The sequence below is a fragment of the Sinocyclocheilus grahami genome, unplaced genomic scaffold (assembly GCF_001515645.1).
Source record: "Sinocyclocheilus grahami isolate Dianchi unplaced genomic scaffold, SAMN03320097.WGS_v1.1 scaffold313.1, whole genome shotgun sequence".
Classification (NCBI taxonomy): domain Eukaryota; kingdom Metazoa; phylum Chordata; class Actinopteri; order Cypriniformes; family Cyprinidae; genus Sinocyclocheilus; species Sinocyclocheilus grahami.
In genome coordinates, this window is record NW_015505492.1 from 1,598,654 (window position 1) to 1,618,158 (window position 19,505).

Consider the following 19,505-nt stretch of genomic DNA (forward strand, 5'->3'; position numbering starts at 1 on the left):
CAGCAAGTCTTCCAGGTCCTGAAGCAGCAAAACAGCCCCAGACATCACACTACCACCACCATATTTTAATGCTGGTATGATGTTCTTTTTCTGAAATGCAGTGTTACTTTTACACCAGACGTAATGGGACACACACCTTCCAAAAAGTTAAACTTTTGTCTCGTCAGTTCCATGTCTAAATTAGTGAAAAAGATAGTAATGCTACTAGCAACACTATGTCAAACAGATTAACATGTAAAAGAGATAAAATTAGGTTAAAGTATTTGGTTCGATGGAAGACAACTCTAGATTGCCATCAACTTCAGAAACAAGGAATGAAACGTTCTCAACGCGGCAGAGGGGAAATGGAATAATGTTGCTAATGCTACCTAGGCTTGAACATTGATTACTATGGAGTGGAGGCAAAAGACTTAGCTACTTTAAACCTCTCGGAGTTTCTCTACCCTGGAGCTCAATTTATTGACCATGCACTCAGCAAAGCAGAAAGTAAGTAAAGAGAGAGACAGGGCATGTTAAATCTCTTTAGATAAGAGGGAAGTAACAGGTATTCAAGGACTCAGTCAAGTGAGCTATGTAGAATTCAAATGAGAGGCCCAAAAAGCAGAACTGATGGAGGCAAGTGTTCCTGATGCAGCTTCTCCCAGGAGAGAACAGTGCTCTCTTGTTGGATTATTAGCGCTGACCTATGAAGTCAGCACTAATATCAGTGACCGATACATTTTTATGAGTGTAAAACCCATTGGAAAATGGAAGGTGAACTGGAATTCAATTGGATTATCCTAAAATGGTTTGATCTCTGTACTTTAGTTTAGACCATTTGGATTAAAGTCGATTAGTTCGTCATTTAAGGAATGGTTAAAGGTTTACAGATAAAGCATAAGGAAATATGAAATTTCTTTGACACACATCCAGCTCATATTTACTGATTTGTAATGTTTGTACCGCAGGATTATGTGGTCTAAAAAATAAAGGTACTTCCTTTGGCTCGAGCACACTATACTTAATATTTGTAGTCAGGTGAATTTTTATTGCCAAGGCAGCTGTGCTGTTGCATTAGATACATGTTAGTGTTTTCCAGCTAAATGTATCCATCCTCTACAGTCAAAAGCATCCGTTTGTCTATTCAGTAGTCCCTGCACTCAACAAGATTGTTTCCAACCATAATGCGTTAGAAAATCTGTTGGCTGTAATAGATCCGTTCAAGAAAAAGTACGAGTGTGGATAAGCATGAGACAAAAACAGAGTCCATACACACTTTTAAGTCTGTCAGTGGCTCATCATAATTTATTTTCTGCTAAAATGTACAGCATTTAAGTGACCGACTAAAAAGGTAACGCATAAATACAGGACTGTTGCTCTGTTAATTAGTACAGTCAGGATATCCCTCTTACGTCAAACTGCCATTCTGTACAGGTACAAAGGCTACAAAATAAGCTATACAAACAGACACCGATACAATTTACCTTTTTACATGCCATCTGTTTTGTCTATCAACAAGGCTACTGCTCTACATTTCAGTAAAATATAAATCAGATGTTTCATAAAGATAAAAAAAATCTACAGATGGAATGAAAATGTAAGTTTAAAGGCATTTCATAAAAGACCAACTTTGGAGTAAATTGACACTCATAATAATTTTGCAACTCTGCCCCATTTGAAATGGTTTCGTTTCCCCTTCCCCTTTGATTTAGATTTCTACAAGTACAAATACTGACATTGACTGTTCTTTGCTATTGTGACAGAAATTGCTTTAAATTGTATAAAAAACAGAAAGCTGCCTCAGGTAAAGAAACTTGTTATCAAGTAACAAATTATACACAATTAGCAATAGAACCTTCCAAGCCGAACGTGATTTTCGATGTTTTCAAATCTTTACAGTATTAGAATCAACAAAAATAGAGTTTAATTTTTCCTTCCATAAGAGGGAAACCTAACCAAGGCCATACATTTAATATAAAATTGCTTGCTATTAAGCACAACACTGTACAGTACTACTTTGATGCACTGTCACTAACAAAGACGTTATAGCATGCTAAGTATAACCTTACATTTAAAAAAATATAAAAGTAGATTTACAATAATTTAAATAATATGAAGGCATGAGTACAGACTTACATATATAACCTTGCGATTGCTAAAGGTACATTGAAAAGGCTCTTTTGTCCAAAAAACATACAATGCAGGCACATTTAAAGGTTCCATAATGCAGGTTCCAACTTAAAGAAAATGTAACCTCCATTCAACTGCAATGCAGTTCGGGGGAGAATTACGCTTACATAAATGTTACATTTTAAATCTTATGCTGTAAGGCTTCCCATAATCAGGGGAGAAAAGCTAAAATTTAGCCAATAAACAAAACTTTTTTTTTTTTTGCATTCTTACCAAGTGCTGGTTCTTTCAGAAAGATCCATAAAAGCGAACATTAACCATGAAAATAAGAACAAACTAAATACCTCAAGTCAACTAGCTGACTTTGCAACGTCACGACCCTTCACTTTCAGGCCGTTGATTATCGTCTCACGTAAGGCCCGTTTAAGGGTTGTTTGGACATGCCAGTGTTCACATAACCATGATGACCTGCTGGGCTGTACATCATATTGCCATGGGGAGGGGCCTGCATGGGCTGCTGTGGGTAAGGCTGAGTACCCATCATGCCCATCTGCATAGAGTACTGTGGAGATTGATTCATATAGGTAGGATTGCCATGGTAGCCCCCGTTCATCATGGGCTGCGTCACTCTGTAAGTGTTCATCGCCATATTGACGTTCACGTTCATCGAGTTGACATTGTAAGCCGGAGCGGGCATGAGGTTCACTCCCATGTTCATCCGCGGTGGCATAGCCAGCGTCCTCCCGGGAGCCTGCATGGCCACAGTCTGAGGACCCCTACCGTACATCTGCTGCTGGTGATGGGGCGGCAGAGGGGCCGATTTGGAGCGGATGGACACAGGGTGGTGGTGGTGATTCTTGGGGGCCATTTGCGTCTGCAGTCTCTGAGACTGGGCCAGGTTCATGTTGGGTGTAGCCATGTTGCGCTGCAACATCATGGGCGGTGGAGTCATGTTGGGCGGAGGAGTCACGGTAGCCTGCGACTGAGGGCCTCCGCCAGCTTGCGACAGCGACACCAGCGCGGGATTGTGAGGGCCGAGCTGCGTGGACAACGAGCCGTTGTTGTTTGCATAGGATGAGATGGAGTGCGAGGCAGAATGGCTGAAGGGCAAGGAGTGGTCCATGATGGTATTGGTGAGCTGTTGTAGCTTATGCAGGCTGAACGTAGCTGAGTGCTGACCGTAGTGTCCACCTCCATACTCTCCCTGGCCCATTCGGTCATACAGGCCCAGGTTGCCGGATGGGTTGTTGGACTCTGGGATGTCGGGCAGCTGCATGGGTGGAGGGAAGCTGGCCGGCATGGAGCAATGCGACAGAGGCTGCTGGTACTGGTGTTGTGGGTGTTGGTGATGTTGATGGTGCGGATGGTGCTGGTGATGGCTGTGGTGGTGACTGTGGCTATGCCCGTGGCCGTGTCCGTGCGGATGGCTGGGCTGCCTCTCCGGCACACAGCCTTGCGGAGACTTCACACTGCATCCCTGAGGGGAGCTCATGCTGGTTTGCTGGAGCATGCTGCAAGCGCCAGTATTGTTCGCCACAGGACCAGCCATCTGCTGGGACACAGCACAGCTGCTCTGACTGTGGCTGCCACCAGAGGAGAGGTTGCCATAGGAACAGCTGCTCTGGGAGGAGGCGCCCGCTCCTGCTCCCGTGCCACAAATGCTGTTACCCAGCGTGGAGTCATAACTGCTGGGATTCTCGTAATTCTCTGTGGTGCTCTCGATGCTACCTAGGTCACTGAAGCCACTGTCCACCACCTGCTGAGAGTGGTCCGACACAGAGGGCACATCCATTATTGGGCTAGTCTCCATGTTGTTATGAAGCGAGTGCACCGAGACGGTGCCCTGATCGGGGCTGATCTGCGTGTAGCCACTTTCTAAAATGGACACCGCTGGACTGTTGACTGATCGTACAGATTGGCTCGGGTGAGAATGGACAGAAGACAGAGGACTGCTGTGATCGGACTGCTGGCAGTCGTCCACGGGAGTCATCTGAGGGCTCTGCTCAACGTGAACATATCGCTGTAGGCTGTGGCAGGCCTCCTGAGTCTCCGTGCAATCTTGAAAGTGCCTCTCCTGCTCAGACTCTTGAGTTAGAGACTGCACTGCTTGGGCCGTCTCCATGTCAAGCTCAGGGCAAATGTTATGGTCCTCTTTTATTGCCGGGGTCAGTGGGCCCATATGCTTTTCTTCAGGCCTCTGACTGTTATCCTCTTCCTCGGTTTCGGAGTCTGGAGGGTGATCCGAGTCCACAGTGTCACCCTGTTGCATGCCCAAGCTCACGAGAGTGCTTTCAAACGCAAGCTCCTCTGAGCAATTAGGCGGTGGGTCCACAGGGCTCGGCTGAACGTCAGGATTTTTATTGTTATTACTAGGAGTTGGAACTGGCTCTGGGGCTTCCGTAAGGTCTTTTTCTGGTAGTGGCACAGGGTCGTCTATTCTCTGCTCATGGCTGTCATCTTCATCGTCCGCATCATGATCGTCCACATGAGATGGTTCTGGCTCTTCTTCCTCATCCTCTTCTTCATCTCGTTCACCTGAGCCCTTACAAACCCTGCCTTCTGCTTCACCCTCTGGCTTCAGGTCTTTGACTTCCTCTGTATTTTGAGTTGACTCTTCAGCATCATCGATTGGACCTGATTTTGTCTCACTGGTCTCATCAGCACAGGGTGAATTTTCTACCGTGTCAGATTTGTCTGTCGGCTTACTCTCATTTGCTTTGTGAGACTCGGGTGGCTCGGGACTGTGGGGCTCTGAATCGGAGGGGTCCAGCTCTGGGTCCTCTGGTCTGGGCTCTCTAATGGACTCGCATGGTCCTGAGAAGGAGGCAGGGCTGGCATCCTGCTCCTCTTCCTGCTCCTGCTCCACTGTGACCATTGGCGTCTCAGGAGGTGTGTAGAGGTTGAGCTTAAAGCCCATTTTGCGCTCCTTTAGTCTCCATTTGGGAGGGCCTCGTTTGACACCTTTGGGCCAGCCTTTCTTCCGTTTTAGAGGTCGAGGATTGTCCATTTTCACTGCTTCAGAAACACAAAAAAAGATGTTCCATGTAAATGTATCTTTCAAACATGCAACAAAACAGTATGTTGTAAATATTAACATGTATGGCTTTACCTTCCACATTCCCTTCTTTTTTAGATTGATTTGAGTGATTGTCATCTTCATATCTCCTTGGTCTTCCAGGCCGACGCATGGCTAATCTCTGGCTCTTCTCCTCTTCCTCATCTTCACTGCCACCCCTCCTACTGGGCTGTGGCAGAGGGCTTTCTACATCAGAGTTTTCGAATGGCTCATCTAGCACCTCTGTTCTCTCTGAGATGGTCTCGGTCGTGACACTGCTGTTGATTCGTGTTCTCCTTCGCCCTCTCTTCCGTCGCAGAGTTGGAGCCCGCTAAGAAAAAAAACCCCCGACACATTTAAGGGGGCTATTCACTTAACAGAGAGGTGCATATAGCAACTTGTGCTTGCAAATGGAATAAATAGAGGGAGATGTCAAAGACTGTTAGACTTAACAACTGTCATAGCAAGAGTTGGCCACTTTTTTGTCGAACTGTCCCTGGTGGCCTTTAATCCAAAAAGCACAGGTTTGGAGGAGACAGATACGGTCAAGGGTGATGCTAAACATAGGGAAATATGGCTGCGTTGTGAATGGGTTGCTTCATGATCTAAATGCAAAAGCCCATCATTTAGACCACAGTGCCTACACCACAGGCCATTCATTTGGAAAGCTTAACCTGCCCAAAACCTCAAATGAGAGTGTTCAGAATCAAGCTGACCGCAAGTTCCTCACAACATACTCTCCCCCAGGTATTCTGGGATAGCAGTACTCCAATGCAAATAATCTGCAGCATTACTTGGTGATACAGAACCAAGATTTCCCACAGAAATCACAAAAGCAGTATTACTTAATTATGGACTTAAGGACTGATGGAAATGTCTGACTAATGGATAGTTTTGGATCTATTTGCATCCAACTAAATACGCTTCCCAAATGATGAGGGAAATTCAATGTGAACAATGATGATACACAGAGAGCTACAGACATGCACACTACCATTTATTCTGATGTTTACCTTTCGTTTGAGCCCCTGCCCAGACTGGGATTTGATTGCACTGTCTTCACCATCATCATTGTTGTCATCATCGTCATCACTGCTGCTTTCTTCGCTCACTTCGAACTCTTTCCCAGCGCTATTGGCAAACAGTGGGTCTGAGTATCTTCTGCTGAAGTTCTTGCACTTGGTTAGTGGAAGTCTTGTGCTAGTGTAGCCCATCCCCGTTGCCAAATTCCTGGTCGACGCACTACAGCCTGCACGACGGTCTCCTGCCTGTTGTGCCACAAAAACACACACATGAGCTCGTCTGAGCCGCTCTGTACAGGCTAAAGCCAAGCAGACAAATAACATCTCAGCTAGCCGTTTTGCTTCCGCAGCGCCCCTGCAGTGCAGAGATTGTCTCTTGATTAGTCGTTGATCTCAGCAACATTTATTTTTAAGCAGCTGTGGAAGATTACATTTCATGGGACATTCAGAGGCATTAATAATACAGGGCTTTGATTTAGGTCACTTAGGAAGCTGGGTTACTGTCGAAAGTGCTTTCAGCTATCTCTGTGAACTCACCCTGAACTCCTGAAAGGCAAACGATGGGATAAATTTAGCTAACTTTTCATGCAAGCATCATCTTGTAGCTAATAATGCAGAGCCAAGGAAGGAATGAGTGACCTGCGCTCAATGTAATCATCATGATCTGCCTATTGAATAGGTTTGAATTAAAAACATAAGCTCTGATTTTAGACTCAGCCACCAGAACAGCCTTTGATCATCTTACCAATTATGGCCGAGTTCAGCATTATGCAAAAAGAGTCAGGCTGTGTCAGAGGCCAAAAGGAAACAATAACGGGGCATTTTACAAAATCTGCTGTTTCCACAGCATTATCTGCGGCAAACATTAACAATGCATACAGAACATAGTAATTTCATGCGAGACAGATGTAATTATAAACTGGACTTCAAGTCACCCTGTGGAACATACTGATCAAATCTCTGTATATGCTAGGAAAACCACCTAGATGTTTCTTGTATATTTATATAAAGGTTGCAGAGGGTTCACCCTCTATGAATTTAGCAACATTAAGGTACAATGCATACTTCTGGGGGCTTTTTTGACATTTGAAACATTATAGGTATACCTGTGGGTGATTACCACAACAACGTGATCACTGATAGTGAGTAGAAAGTCTTTCAAGACACGTATTTGAAAACAAAAAGAAACCTGAGCTGCCATAGATCTTTTCTTTGTTTGTGGACATGAAGTCAACAGAGGGAAGAATGACAGAAGCCTGATTTTATTTAACAAGAAATCCTTGATCGTTTAGCTTTAAGTGTTAGAGCACTCTGTACTTGGACAGACAAACAAATAAAAACTGTGTTCACTAAAATCAGGTGTGTTCAGTCCGATCAAATCATGAATAGACCTTTAAGCCTACCTGTGCTATAGCACTCTTCAGCTCCCCTGGAGGGCTTCTGCAGACTGAAACTGGAGTCCAGCTCAGGCAGTCAGGTTCAACCTCATGAAGCCTTGGCTTCATTCTAAGTCTATCCATATGCTCCTCAATCAGCTGATGCCTTTGAACGATTACAAACCTAGACAAACATGTTAGGAAATATTAAAAACAGAAATTGTAATTTGCTATTGATGTACATGCAAATATAGCCATACTGTGTCCACCAGATGATTTGAGATGATGCAGTGTACTGAAAGCATGTGAGTGAATTGTCAGATTGACAGATACCACCACAGTCAAACCCACCTGCCATCCTGGAAATCAATCATGTTGAGCTGCTGAAGTGTGGTAGCGATGTCATGTGGACACATGCCCGTGGCTCGGCTCATTCCCCTGATGCTGACACTCTTATCTGGGTGGTTGTGCAGGTACTCCAGTATGACACTTTTCCAATAAGCCAAGTAGGACAGACGACCCAGATCAGATAGAGGCTTCTCTGGGGAGCCAGCCTGGCCCTCTAGCCTGGAAAGTAAGTAACCTGGAAAGACAGGAAAAGAAAGAAAGAGAGGAGTTGAGGAAAGATTGTTTATGAGTATTGTTGTCAGATCGGGTTTGAGTGTCACTTTGACAAAACATAAAACAGCTCAATCACAATTTATGAAGACATGGAGTAATGTTTATGTGCAGCTTTTTAAGGTCTTGAGGCACATTTCACAAGTTTGAATTGAATTATATTTTACACATAACCAAAGTGAGTTTCTCATCAAAGCCAAACAGTTATATGTAAGGAATTTAATGATTGTGGTTTTGATTCTAATGGCTAAAGATTTGTCTCGATTCTTGTGATGTCAGTGTTACGTTAAAAAAAAGCAATATTACAGTACAATATTTTAAGACAAAAAAAACAGTCCAGTCCAGTGACATAACCACTAACTGTACATGAGCGCACGCACACACGTGTATATAAATATGTAATTTCAATTTTAAACTCATAAGGGTTATTAATTTACATATCAAGAAAATATTTGGTCTTTTTTGATTGGTTAAAGTTTGAGCTGATCTTGCTCTAAGCAAAGTCAGAGTTAGATCCAAGTATTTTAGACTTTTGCATTAACACAAAGTATGCAAATGCTCTTCTGATTCCACACAGCGAGCAAATCAAAACATTCACAAGCAAACAAATTATACCATGCACTACATTCAACTGAACATAAGGAGATTCAAACCCAGTACTCAGTACAAGGAAACAGGCAGTCTTTCCATCATGACATAGTCTGAAACAGATCCTCTTTTTGCTTTCATGCAGAGCACAGAAGCATCTGTTAATGATACAAACAATCTTATGCTCACATCTCATAAGACTTCCAAACCAGTTAATGAATAACTTACTGAAATCAATGAGGAACCTCCCAAATCCTTGCCTTTGGTACTGAGGCAATATCATTATGCAGGAGACATTGTACTTCTGCTGGCAAAGCTTTTCCTGTGGGAGAGAAAGAGAGAAAGATAGAGTGTGTCAGCGCACTGCCAACGCATTAGCAATTCACTGCACCTGCCGTTGTCCTGACCTGAACCAAACAACCACACAAAACCATTCAAACATATTGCAGAAAAGGTTCAGATGCAAAAATGAGCACCGTACAAGAAATGCTATCTTTAGCAACCCACTAGATAACCCGCTGTTACTCTTACTCAACTGTCATAGGATTAGATAAATTTAAGGGTTGTAATACCTTTGAGAAGTATCCAACAAGATGACAACCCTTCTCATCATTCTGTATTAGAACGTAGAAGAGAAAAGGCTCCACATCGTAATACAAAGTCTTGTGATCCAGAAAAAGTTTTGCAAGCAAACAAAGGTTTTGGCAGAAAATTTTGCTGATATTTCCATCAACCTGAGCAAAGACGACAAAATGGGAAACAGTTAGAGTCAGGTATGTCATACAAGGGCAGCTCCTGCTAGTGGAGCACCTGTGAAGATCACAACTCATAAACAGAGTGCAATGAAAGGTCTTTAACACTTTTGGAGGCCTGCTAAAATCGATGCATTTCATGTTCACTAGACAAACAAGATCCTTGAAGAACTGGCTTAATCTGACATGATTAATTCATGCAAGTCCAGTTCTCATCCATGATGCGGAGATGTGTCTTTCGACAAGCTTGGCACTTCATAGCCTTTAATCTCTGGACATAACCCCCTCTTGTTTTAACTGCAAATGCAGATGATAAATTAGGATGCGGATGAAGTTGTGCATGTGCCCCTTGTGCAAGATTTAAGAGCAAGCACTGACCTCAAACACAGAGAGGTTATCCTTCCTGTAGATCTCATTAGCTGGCGGGTGAAACCACCCACATTTCTTTGAATGCCTCTGCAGAATGTCTTGGCTTTTCATGTACTTTAAACAGAACTCGCAGAGATAAAGCTTCGGTAATCTGAGGAGGTGAGCAGCAATTAATTATAATGAAGAATGTGGCATAACCAACAAGAGCAGGGAGAAACTCTAAAAATCACATACTAGTTTACATTTGCTTGTAAAAAATGTTTCTGAATTAATTTCAGACTTACCTTGAGTATTCTGGAGGGTATGGTGAGGAATACCAAGTTTGTATTTCATATTTTCCAAACTCAATCAAAGGAGGGGATTGTCCTTGATCGTCACCAGCTTTCTGTTTTTGAAATAAATCACAAGTTAGAAACAGAATTAAAATACTTAAAAGAATTTGATTTTTATAATACAGCCACAATGCTAAGGTGTTTGCCAATGGTTGTGTCCAGATGCTCAAATAAAGCTCACTTAAACCAGGCTAAGCTAAGGTGACTTATGCTGGTCTCTCAGTAAGAAAAATGCCCAAAACCAGTCAAAAGACCAGACTGGGAGACCAGTTAATAGGGTTGTGCTACCCTATTAATTGGTCTCCCAGTCTGGTCTTTTGACTTTTAGGAGGGAATAATAAATAATAAAAATGCAATATTACTATTGCAAATTACCACTGTAAAATATTTAAGAAAAAGATCATTATTAATATTTTACAGTACAACTGTAAAATTACAGTAGCAATATTTAGGTCTTAATTTCTTCAACTATCAAGCTTTTTATTTAGCTCTTAAACCTTCTCTTCTGTTGATAATGGGTGGTTTACTCTCCACACCTTTGCTGTAATCTCCTTGATGCGTCTGAACAATTTCAGATCTTCTTCAGCCACGTGGTCATTGAGTGAAGTTATCCTTCCTTCCTGTGGTTCTCTTCTTGAGCATCTCTCGGCATTAAAGGCTGTGAGAGGTCAGAAAAAAGGACCTTTAAAAGTCAATATTTGCAGAATATAGCACAAAAGAACTGAAAAGATGCTGACACAACAAAACCCAAAGCTATTATAAACAAGCACTAACTAACTTCGACTCGATAGCACGCATTCAAAATCACAACTGCTAGCATGCAAATCACTACAGCCATGGAAAGGAAGGCAGATAGGAAAGGCTCATATCAACATTGCTGGCCAACACACTAACCTCAAACCTCTAACCACACATCACAGTTTGTTTCTAGGCAACAGTGACCTCTAAACAAATACTCCATTTGTGCAGAGGTTGAGAGGGAACCAAACCAGGAGCAAGGGTCATTTGAAATGCAAACACTTTACATTAAAGTGCTTGTTACTAAAGGGAAAAAGCATTAATAACTTGGGTTTGAGAGGCAGGTGTGAGCAGCATGAGGACGTGAGCAGAGAGCAGAAATCTAAGGCTTTAGTGGCTTCAGAATTAATAATAAAAAAAGATTGAAGAAAAAGGTTAAAAACAAAAATGCAGAGATGTAGTATTAGTTGAAAAACAAAAATCCATGTTATTTTGCTTTTAAAAAAATGAGGAAGATGAGTAAAACGGTTGAAGATGAAAAAGCCAGTCGGCCATTTGGAGGTTCAGGCCCTGTGCTTACCATGGTTTGGGTCTGGTTTTACTCTTCCGTCTGCCAATCTGCCCTTCCCTGGTGTGATGTTCTCCCTCTGCGGGGAGGCCTTAAACCTAAACCTGCCTAGCACCTTGTGCTTTCTCAAGAAGGGAGTTCGTTTGAAATGGAGCGCCGACTTAAATGGCCGGCCTCGCTTGGGCGCCCATCCTGAGGCTGAACTGGACAGGGATGCTAATTTACTACCGAAACCCTTGACAGACTTCTTTCCTTGAAGCTGCAGGGACGGTTTGGGTGAGGTGGAAACGTCCTGGCTGCGGCGCGCTCGCTTGGGCGGTGCGTAGCTGGGGAGTCCCTTTTGCCGGGACTGTCCCTGAGTGGTAAAGATATGAGACAGTCCATCAAAGAGTCCCTTCAGCTGGTTGTTGCCTGGGAGGCTACTGAGGGATGGGCCGCTAGACTGAGAGGAGGAGCTGTGGGGGGAGTGGGCGGAGGAGGGCGAGGACGACTGGGTGGGGTTCAGCGAGATGGGGCTGTGTCCTTGTGAAGGGGACGGGGTAAGGAGAACGCTAGACGGGGCGTTTAACCTCACACCTGGCATCGTCACACTGCCATGGCATTTCCGATAGCCTCGTTTCCTCGGCCTGTGCTGTTTCGAGGAGCCCGACGCCTCACCGTGCAACCGGCGACCCAAGGGCGATGGCGTGAAAAATTTGGAAAGCCCGTCAATGAGACCTTTGGTTTTCTTGTTGATTGGGGGCAACGTAGTGAGGGTGGGTGTGGATGTGAGGGAGTCAGTGAGACTCCTGCCGTCTGTGGTGGGTATAAAGGTGCTTGATGAGGGTGGGGTACAGAAAGTGCTTATGGAACCCCTACCATGCCGTGCTTTTTCAGACAGCTCAACAGATCCCGGACCGCCACTGTCAGACCTGTGAAAGCAGACAATGGTTGCATTTAGAACACTAGCCACAAATGAACGAGAATCAGTGTGCACATTTCGACTGTGACTAAGCCTGAGCCCTGATTTCACAGTTTCAACAACACGCTCCACTGTGTCTATCAGGGCTCATAATCAAGCCTTTAGGAAAGATGTAATCCCTCAGGTCTTGCACATTTAAAAGCTTGCTGACCCAGACTCACCCAGTCTGACTGACAGCGTTCTGACTGAGCTTTACTACACAGCCATATGTTAAAAATAGACTTGCAAAGAATGCCCCAGGCTAAAAGTACATTGTAGCAGCCATGCTAATTTTAAACCTTTTGGATGAGAGGGTATGAAACCTACATATACTCTCAAGGCAAGGTTGTGAAGGACAAAAATCAGAGTAGGCCATCAAAAAAAAGAGCATTTACAGTTTAGGCAACATACTGATTGTGAGACCTGTAACCTTAAGCCTGAAGCATAATGAACAAGATAGATGAAATGAGTTATCGTACACTGTTGGATGTGCTAGATTTTTTCTTGGCCTTCCTGGCTTTGCATATCGCCTTTTGATCTGGGCTGCTGCCTTGTGTAGCAACCGTTTTCCCTCCTGCTCCTTTGGCCTGCATACTTGGCAGATCCACATTCCTGTGGGAGGTCCAGGGAAAAGAGAGAGAGAGAGCGAAAGAGTGAGAGAGAGAGAGAGAGAGAGAGAGAGAGAGAGAGAGAGAGAGAGAGAGGAGGAGACAAAAAGAAAGAAGCATTTCAAGGATGGTTCATCATGTCTGCAGCCGTGACACTTTTCAGATATGTCTTTGTAGTGCTGAGCAGAGATGACCCTCTGTGCCTTTTCCTTCATTTCCACTGTCTTTAGAAGAAAAGAAACAGAGCAGAGAAAAACAAGCTTTCTACAGGCAACATACCAACAAGGAAGCACTGAATAAATGGCTTTGAAGTTGTGTGGGGTGCTCTTTTCCTGACATGGCTTCAGCCTTCTCATCCTCTTTAGAGAGGAAAATAATAAATGAACACAAATTGAATGATTAGACCTTTAGTTTATCAGATTTCACGCAACTAATTAAAGCTAAATTTGCACTGATGTTCAGTGTAGAACTGAAGCTCTCAGATATCTTGTGCAGAAATACGTGGCACTGATTCACAAGATAAGCATCACGTCCTACAATAGAGAGCTATTTCATAGTGGTGACCAAATGGAATTGCAAAAAAGAATAAAGATACAGAAGCTAACAGAGGCTGAGCATTATACATGTTCTGTATTCTTGTGATCTTGATATAAAGAAAATAAATGAAACTCTTGACAAATTTTATATTGAGAAAACAAGAAAAACAGCCTCAATTCTCAGACAGGTAGACTAATGATTTGAGGCCTGATATTAGAAAAAGTGTCTTAGTCATTATGCTGTTTGGCTTTTTCCATAAAAAACATCTATTGCTGAATAACAATCCACGTGAATATAATTTGCAGTCACATTAATAAAAGTTCGTCATTGTGTCTGCAGTAGACTGTCGCAAAGTTCCACAGGGCCATTCACACTGGAAGTGTTCTTATAGCAGAAATGCAGACAGACGTCTTTGGTCTCGCTTTTCTGTTAGCGTCTCTTGCTATGATTAACCGTGTTATTTTTGCTATAATTAATCACACTAATTTAATGTGTTAAATTGACATCCTTAACATACAAGTTTTAGTTAATGCATTTGCATTTCACCCATAACAAAACCCAAATTAAATTTGACGGGATTTCTCATGGCAGAATGTCACCTCCCTCCAGCAGTTTCAGACATTCAGCACTGAAGGCTCTTGTAAAATTAAGTGAAATGAACCTGTTCTGCTCTATTGAAACACTTTATGATGCTGCTCCCTTTTTATCTTGGCACTTACATGCCCATTTCAGACAAACTGCCATTAACTGAAAAGGACAAGCACAGTCATTTGCAAGCCAGAGGCGAAATCATTGACAACGAGAAAGAGACTGGAAAGAGAGGGAGGGAGGGGGAAGAGAGAGAGAGAGAGAGAGAGAGAGAGAGAGAGAGAGAGAGAGAGAAAGCGCTCAGTGCACAGGATGGACATTAGCCGAGCCGAGCGACGACAGAAAGATAGAGATGGCGGATAAAAAACAAAAGAGGAAAATGTCTGTGGAACAAAAGAAGGTGTACGATAAGTCAAGAAGTACACTAAATAGTTCAGGATGCAAGCTACATATCATCTTACTATTATGTAACCAGAAGCCTGTGTGTAATGGCACATTTAACAGCTTCACCTTGAGAATGGAAACATCCACAGAGGCAAACAAAAGCCTAATGTACCTTTTGGCATTCTGGAGAGCGGTGGGTCACAACACTCCATATGGAAACCCCTGTCACAGGAGTCGCAGAAGAGCATCTCGTCCTGGATCCACACACACAGAAACGAGTAAGACAAAAAAAAAAAAAGATGCAATCTACACAATACAAGTAAACAACATCCTGCAGTAAAAATTTCACACAAGCAGCGCTCTGACACTATAAAAGATGTCAGCAGGAACTGGGCCAAGCCTATCAGTGCATTTGAAAAGAACTTACAGCATTCTTCCCCTGAATCTGACAGGAACTGCATGTTTTGCATTCGATGCATTGCCATCGCAGGGCCTTGACATTTGCAGTCAAATCAGCGGAGAACTTCAGGCATGATGGATGGCCTTTGAGGAGAAATGTAGAATAAAACAAACAGGCTTTAGAGAGAGAGTCTCCAAACATGCTCAATTAAAAGAGCGACATTACCTAATCCTTTAACTTTGGCAGGAAACACAAAAGCCCTTGCTGAAACATTACAGGATAAATGTTAACAGAGACTTAATCAAGCGGAGAGAGAACATCAAAACGAAACAAATGAAAGATTCCCCCGACCGTGGATCAGTTAAATATTTACACGTGGCCTCAACAATGCGAAAAACCATGCGTGAAGACTTTCCAAAATTGGTGTCTAAAAGCACTGTATTATCAAACACTTCTGAGCGGCTAATTAAGGATAATTTGATCTTAACGAGGCAGAAATGGTACGCGCGCACACCGTAATGGCAGTCGATCCGTTATAGTCATGTAAAAGCATGCACTCCTATCCCTGAGGGCTGCAAACCAGCTGCGGTTTACAGTGGGAGCACATTTTCTATACTTTCATGAACACTTAATGAAAACCACCTCTGCGTTGTTAAGTCAAACTCAGCCATAAAAATGTCACCGGGAGAACAATTCCTTGTGGCATTTCAAAATCACTGTTCAAAACAAATTACGACATAAGAGCAGGTAATTTAACAGGAACATGGCAATTCTGTCTGGAGGAGGGAAAAAATAAATAAATTAGAGTAAAAGAAACAAGCGAACTTGAAGCGGGGGAAAAAAACATCTTATAAACTGCACACCTTTCAGCTTGAATCCATCTGTGATTGTGTAAAACCCTTCTGCCAATACTTCTACAGAACAGACAATTTTTATAGTTGTTAAACACAAAATCTGCCTTCTCCAGGCTTCAAGCATCCTTCCTGAAGATCTTTTACCACATTTCTCAAACATAAAGCCCTACACACATGATCCCAAACAAGAAAACACTTGCATATAAGCTACCATCTTTCTCCGTCTCATCATCATTTCCTGGGCTGTTTCAAAGATTTATACATCATTCTCATTGCACTCTGACATGTGATGCACCAAAATCTGATTAACTGAAAATGGTGTTTTAGGGCCAAAAAAAGACAACTGACTGAAAACTGAAAACATAAACCGCAAATTAAGCAGATTGACCAGAAATTTAGACATGGAAAAAAAGCAGTCTGCATGTAAAATGATCCAGTTAAACATATTTAATGCAAACACTGGTTAATGAAGATGATGTCTTGTCAGAAAGTGTGTTTATAGTTGATAAGACACACACACAACTGCTCTGATGCGAGATGATAAGAGGCGTGCAGAGAAATGCAGATGGACAGAAAACACTGCTGCGCATCAATCTTATACAAGACAGTGAAAGCATATTGCGGTCAAAATTCAAACTCCATTGCAAATTGAGTTCAGATTTGTTTTTCCTAATTGTGCATGCACAATGTGTGGCAATTCAAATACTTAAAAATAGAATGCATATTTTGAGTTTGCATTTTCCTTTTGGATCCTGGCTGATTAATAAGAGCATTTCCTGTTTTTAAAAAGACTGCACACATGCACTTATCTGCCTCATGGACTAACCAACACCTAATGTAATATACTCTAGGGTACAGATGTACCTTCAAAAATTAAATGAATTCAATTAAATAAAAAAAACAAAAATAAATAAAAATAAAAGTAATATTGAGGGAATTGTGATCCCTTTTACACACAGAAAATAGTCTAAAAAAGTAGAAGCTCTGTTTTGAACAGTTATTTAAACAATATTTTAAAAAGTAGCCTTTGTGGTATTGAAAGAAGACACCAATTGAAGGAAGTTAGTGCCCATGATACAGAATCGACAGTTGTTACAAACAAGTTGCAAAAGTTTTGGTTTTCATTTGAATTGTCCAGAATGTACAGCTTCTCTTGTGGCCAAGAATTTTAATTTAGGTGCATCACTATCTCTGACAAGTTTTCTTCTGGATTTGACTCAATCACATGATCATGCTATCAACTGACACTGCTGATGATTGAAATACGGTAACTATACTGCTGAAAAATCGAACAATTTTTTTTCTAAAATTTCAACACAACTGACAATTATGAGCAGCTATCCAAACAGAAATTTCTGGTTTGGTTATAGCTAAATGGTTAGTTAAAAAGTTTGATTCACACTTCAACCAATAACATTCCTAGTTATGTGATAACTTGCTTTGGCCAGTTGGCACAGACGTTCAGATGATGCACTGTCCATATATAGGCACCACTCAGTCTGAGAGTTCAAACATGGTTCTTACCACTACTCCCACAATCAGCACAGGACAGCAGCTCCTCTGGCCTCTTGTCTCGATTGGACTCCTTTGTGCCTAAACAGAAGCTGCATATGGGTATGGGATCAGCACGTGGCTAGAGAGAGAGAGAGAGAGAGAGAGAGAGAGAGATAGAGAAAAAAAGAGCATGCTTTTAATTGATGTAAACCTTAATTTGAATATAACTGGCAACAAAGTGTCAACATTTCTTTAAATTCCTCTTTTAAAAAAGGCTACGTTTTATAAAACTAAACACTAAAGATGTACTCCAACTAAACCCCCAACAGCTGAATGAGTGCAGTGCCTTAAATCATATGTACACACACACACACCAAGATTTAAAACACAGTATGACTATTATTAAACAAGGCACATGAGTGGCATAGACAATGAGTACAGATTGGAAGATTTGGCATGTGTTTTGATTAGCTTTGTTTGCATATCGGGTGTCAAAATAGACAGGTGGTTACAAACCCAGGGAGCCAGCTAGATATTAAGCATGTGATTACAGAGGACAGATACGTGGTGCCAGATATAAAGCAGTTCCTGGCAGAGGAAGGGTACCAACATGAGTCAAAGCAATCTCAAATCACTCCATTAAACGAAAATGCACTTTATAGGGATGTTAGGCGTACTGATACTTTAGTACCAAGTAACAAAATGAAAAAAAAAAAAGATACTAAGAACGCAACTAGACTTTCTACAGTATTGGTAGTACAGACTCAAACGGAATTGAGTGCTGTCTGACTGAGGATGGCTGCTAATCTAAATGATCAGCTCTGTGAATTTTGCTTTGCAATGTAAATGCAACCTATTAGTGGTTTTATAAATAAATAAATAAATAAATATATATATATATATATATATATATTAGGGGTGCAACGGTTCTCGGTAAAAAAATCGAACCGTACCGTTCTCCGGCATGCACTAGTGCACTAGTTCAACTTAAATCTGACAATGCATCTGTAATTTGGTTTGTTAGAGTTCGGCTAATGCATGTTTCTCTTGATGGGATACAAATTCTGGCTTCCCAATACATTCCAACAAGAGCGATGAGAGAAAAAAAAAAACAATGTGGACAACCCAGTCACTCTTTGTTCAATGCGAGTGCTGCATGTTGGAATAACTGTCATTTGTGCCGTCATCACGTGGCCAGTTTAAATATTAAAGAGCCAGAAAACGCAAACTCACGCGCGCAGTGAGAAGATCTGTGTGTGCGCTCATTCGAAACGCGTGAACCCGAGTCTCAGAACGCGCGCAAATATTAAGCTCTCTTTGAAGTATTGTGCTTGAATGGACAAATTCACACAAAAATTATGTCAAAATGCCCGTCTTGATGAGCATCCTGGCAGACATAATCGGCTGAAACAGCAACAACACGGAAATCACTCACTGCTCTTGATTGAATAACTTTTGTAACTTTAATAGGGACTAATCTTTAATTTATACAGTCAAATATGCAATGTTATTTTACATTTGATTACTTTATTCAATTTCTGTACCTAAAAACTAATGTTAGACCAACCTAAAAAAACTGAAAAGCACTGTTTATTTTATTTGTATCTTTGCTCTATTGTATTGATTTTGTGCTGTTGCTTGTAGTTAAGATTATGTGTTCTTATTTTCTTTATTTTTATTTTGACAATACAGGTTTTTTCCCTAAACATAACACATACCGAACCGTACCGAACCCGTGACTCTAAAACCGTGATACAAACCGAACCGTGAGTAAGTTGAACTGTTGCACCCCTAATAAATAATATATATATACAGTGGGTACGGAAATATATTAAATTTTTCACTCTGTTATATTGCAGCCATTTGCTAAAATTTAAGGGGGTCTGAATACTTTCCGTACCCACTGTATATATGTATATATATACATACATACACACATACATATACATAACGGTGCATCTCAATAAATTAGAATGTCATGGTAAAAGTTAATTTCAGTAATTCAACTCAAATTGTGAAACTCGTGTATTAAATAAATTCAATGCACACAGACTGAAGTAAAGTCTTTGGTTCTTTTAATTGTGATGATTTTGGCTCACATTTAACAAAAACCCACCAATTCACTCTCTCAACAAATTAGAATACTTCATAAGACCAATAAAAAAAAACATTT

The 19,505-nt window shown here is 41.7% G+C and overlaps 1 protein-coding gene across 6 annotated transcripts in view; it reads right to left on the reverse strand.

Annotated features, from left to right (window-relative positions):
- Positions 1–1,260: 1,260 nt before the first annotated feature.
- Positions 1,261–19,505, reverse strand: part of kat6b (K(lysine) acetyltransferase 6B) — a 36,219-nt gene continuing 17,974 nt past the window's right edge. For 4 of the 6 annotated variants that reach the window (XM_016294205.1, XM_016294203.1, XM_016294206.1 and 1 more), the window contains exons 3-17: positions 17,363–17,471; positions 15,012–15,127; positions 14,757–14,838; positions 12,947–13,079; positions 11,540–12,438; positions 10,758–10,879; positions 10,174–10,274; positions 9,899–10,040; positions 9,341–9,502; positions 8,997–9,090; positions 7,914–8,145; positions 7,590–7,746; positions 6,178–6,432; positions 5,219–5,495; positions 1,261–5,124 (exon numbers count right to left, since the gene is read on the reverse strand). In XM_016294205.1, coding sequence (XP_016149691.1) covers positions 2,510–5,124; positions 5,219–5,495; positions 6,178–6,432; positions 7,590–7,746; positions 7,914–8,145; positions 8,997–9,090; positions 9,341–9,502; positions 9,899–10,040; positions 10,174–10,274; positions 10,758–10,879; positions 11,540–12,438; positions 12,947–13,079; positions 14,757–14,838; positions 15,012–15,127; positions 17,363–17,471 — 5,496 coding nt within the window. In that variant the 3' untranslated portion in view covers positions 1,261–2,509. The remainder of the gene's footprint in view (positions 5,125–5,218; positions 5,496–6,177; positions 6,433–7,589; positions 7,747–7,913; positions 8,146–8,996; positions 9,091–9,340; positions 9,503–9,898; positions 10,041–10,173; positions 10,275–10,757; positions 10,880–11,539; positions 12,439–12,946; positions 13,080–14,756; positions 14,839–15,011; positions 15,128–17,362; positions 17,472–19,505) is intronic. The other 2 variants (XM_016294208.1, XM_016294209.1) reach the window with 2 other exon arrangements.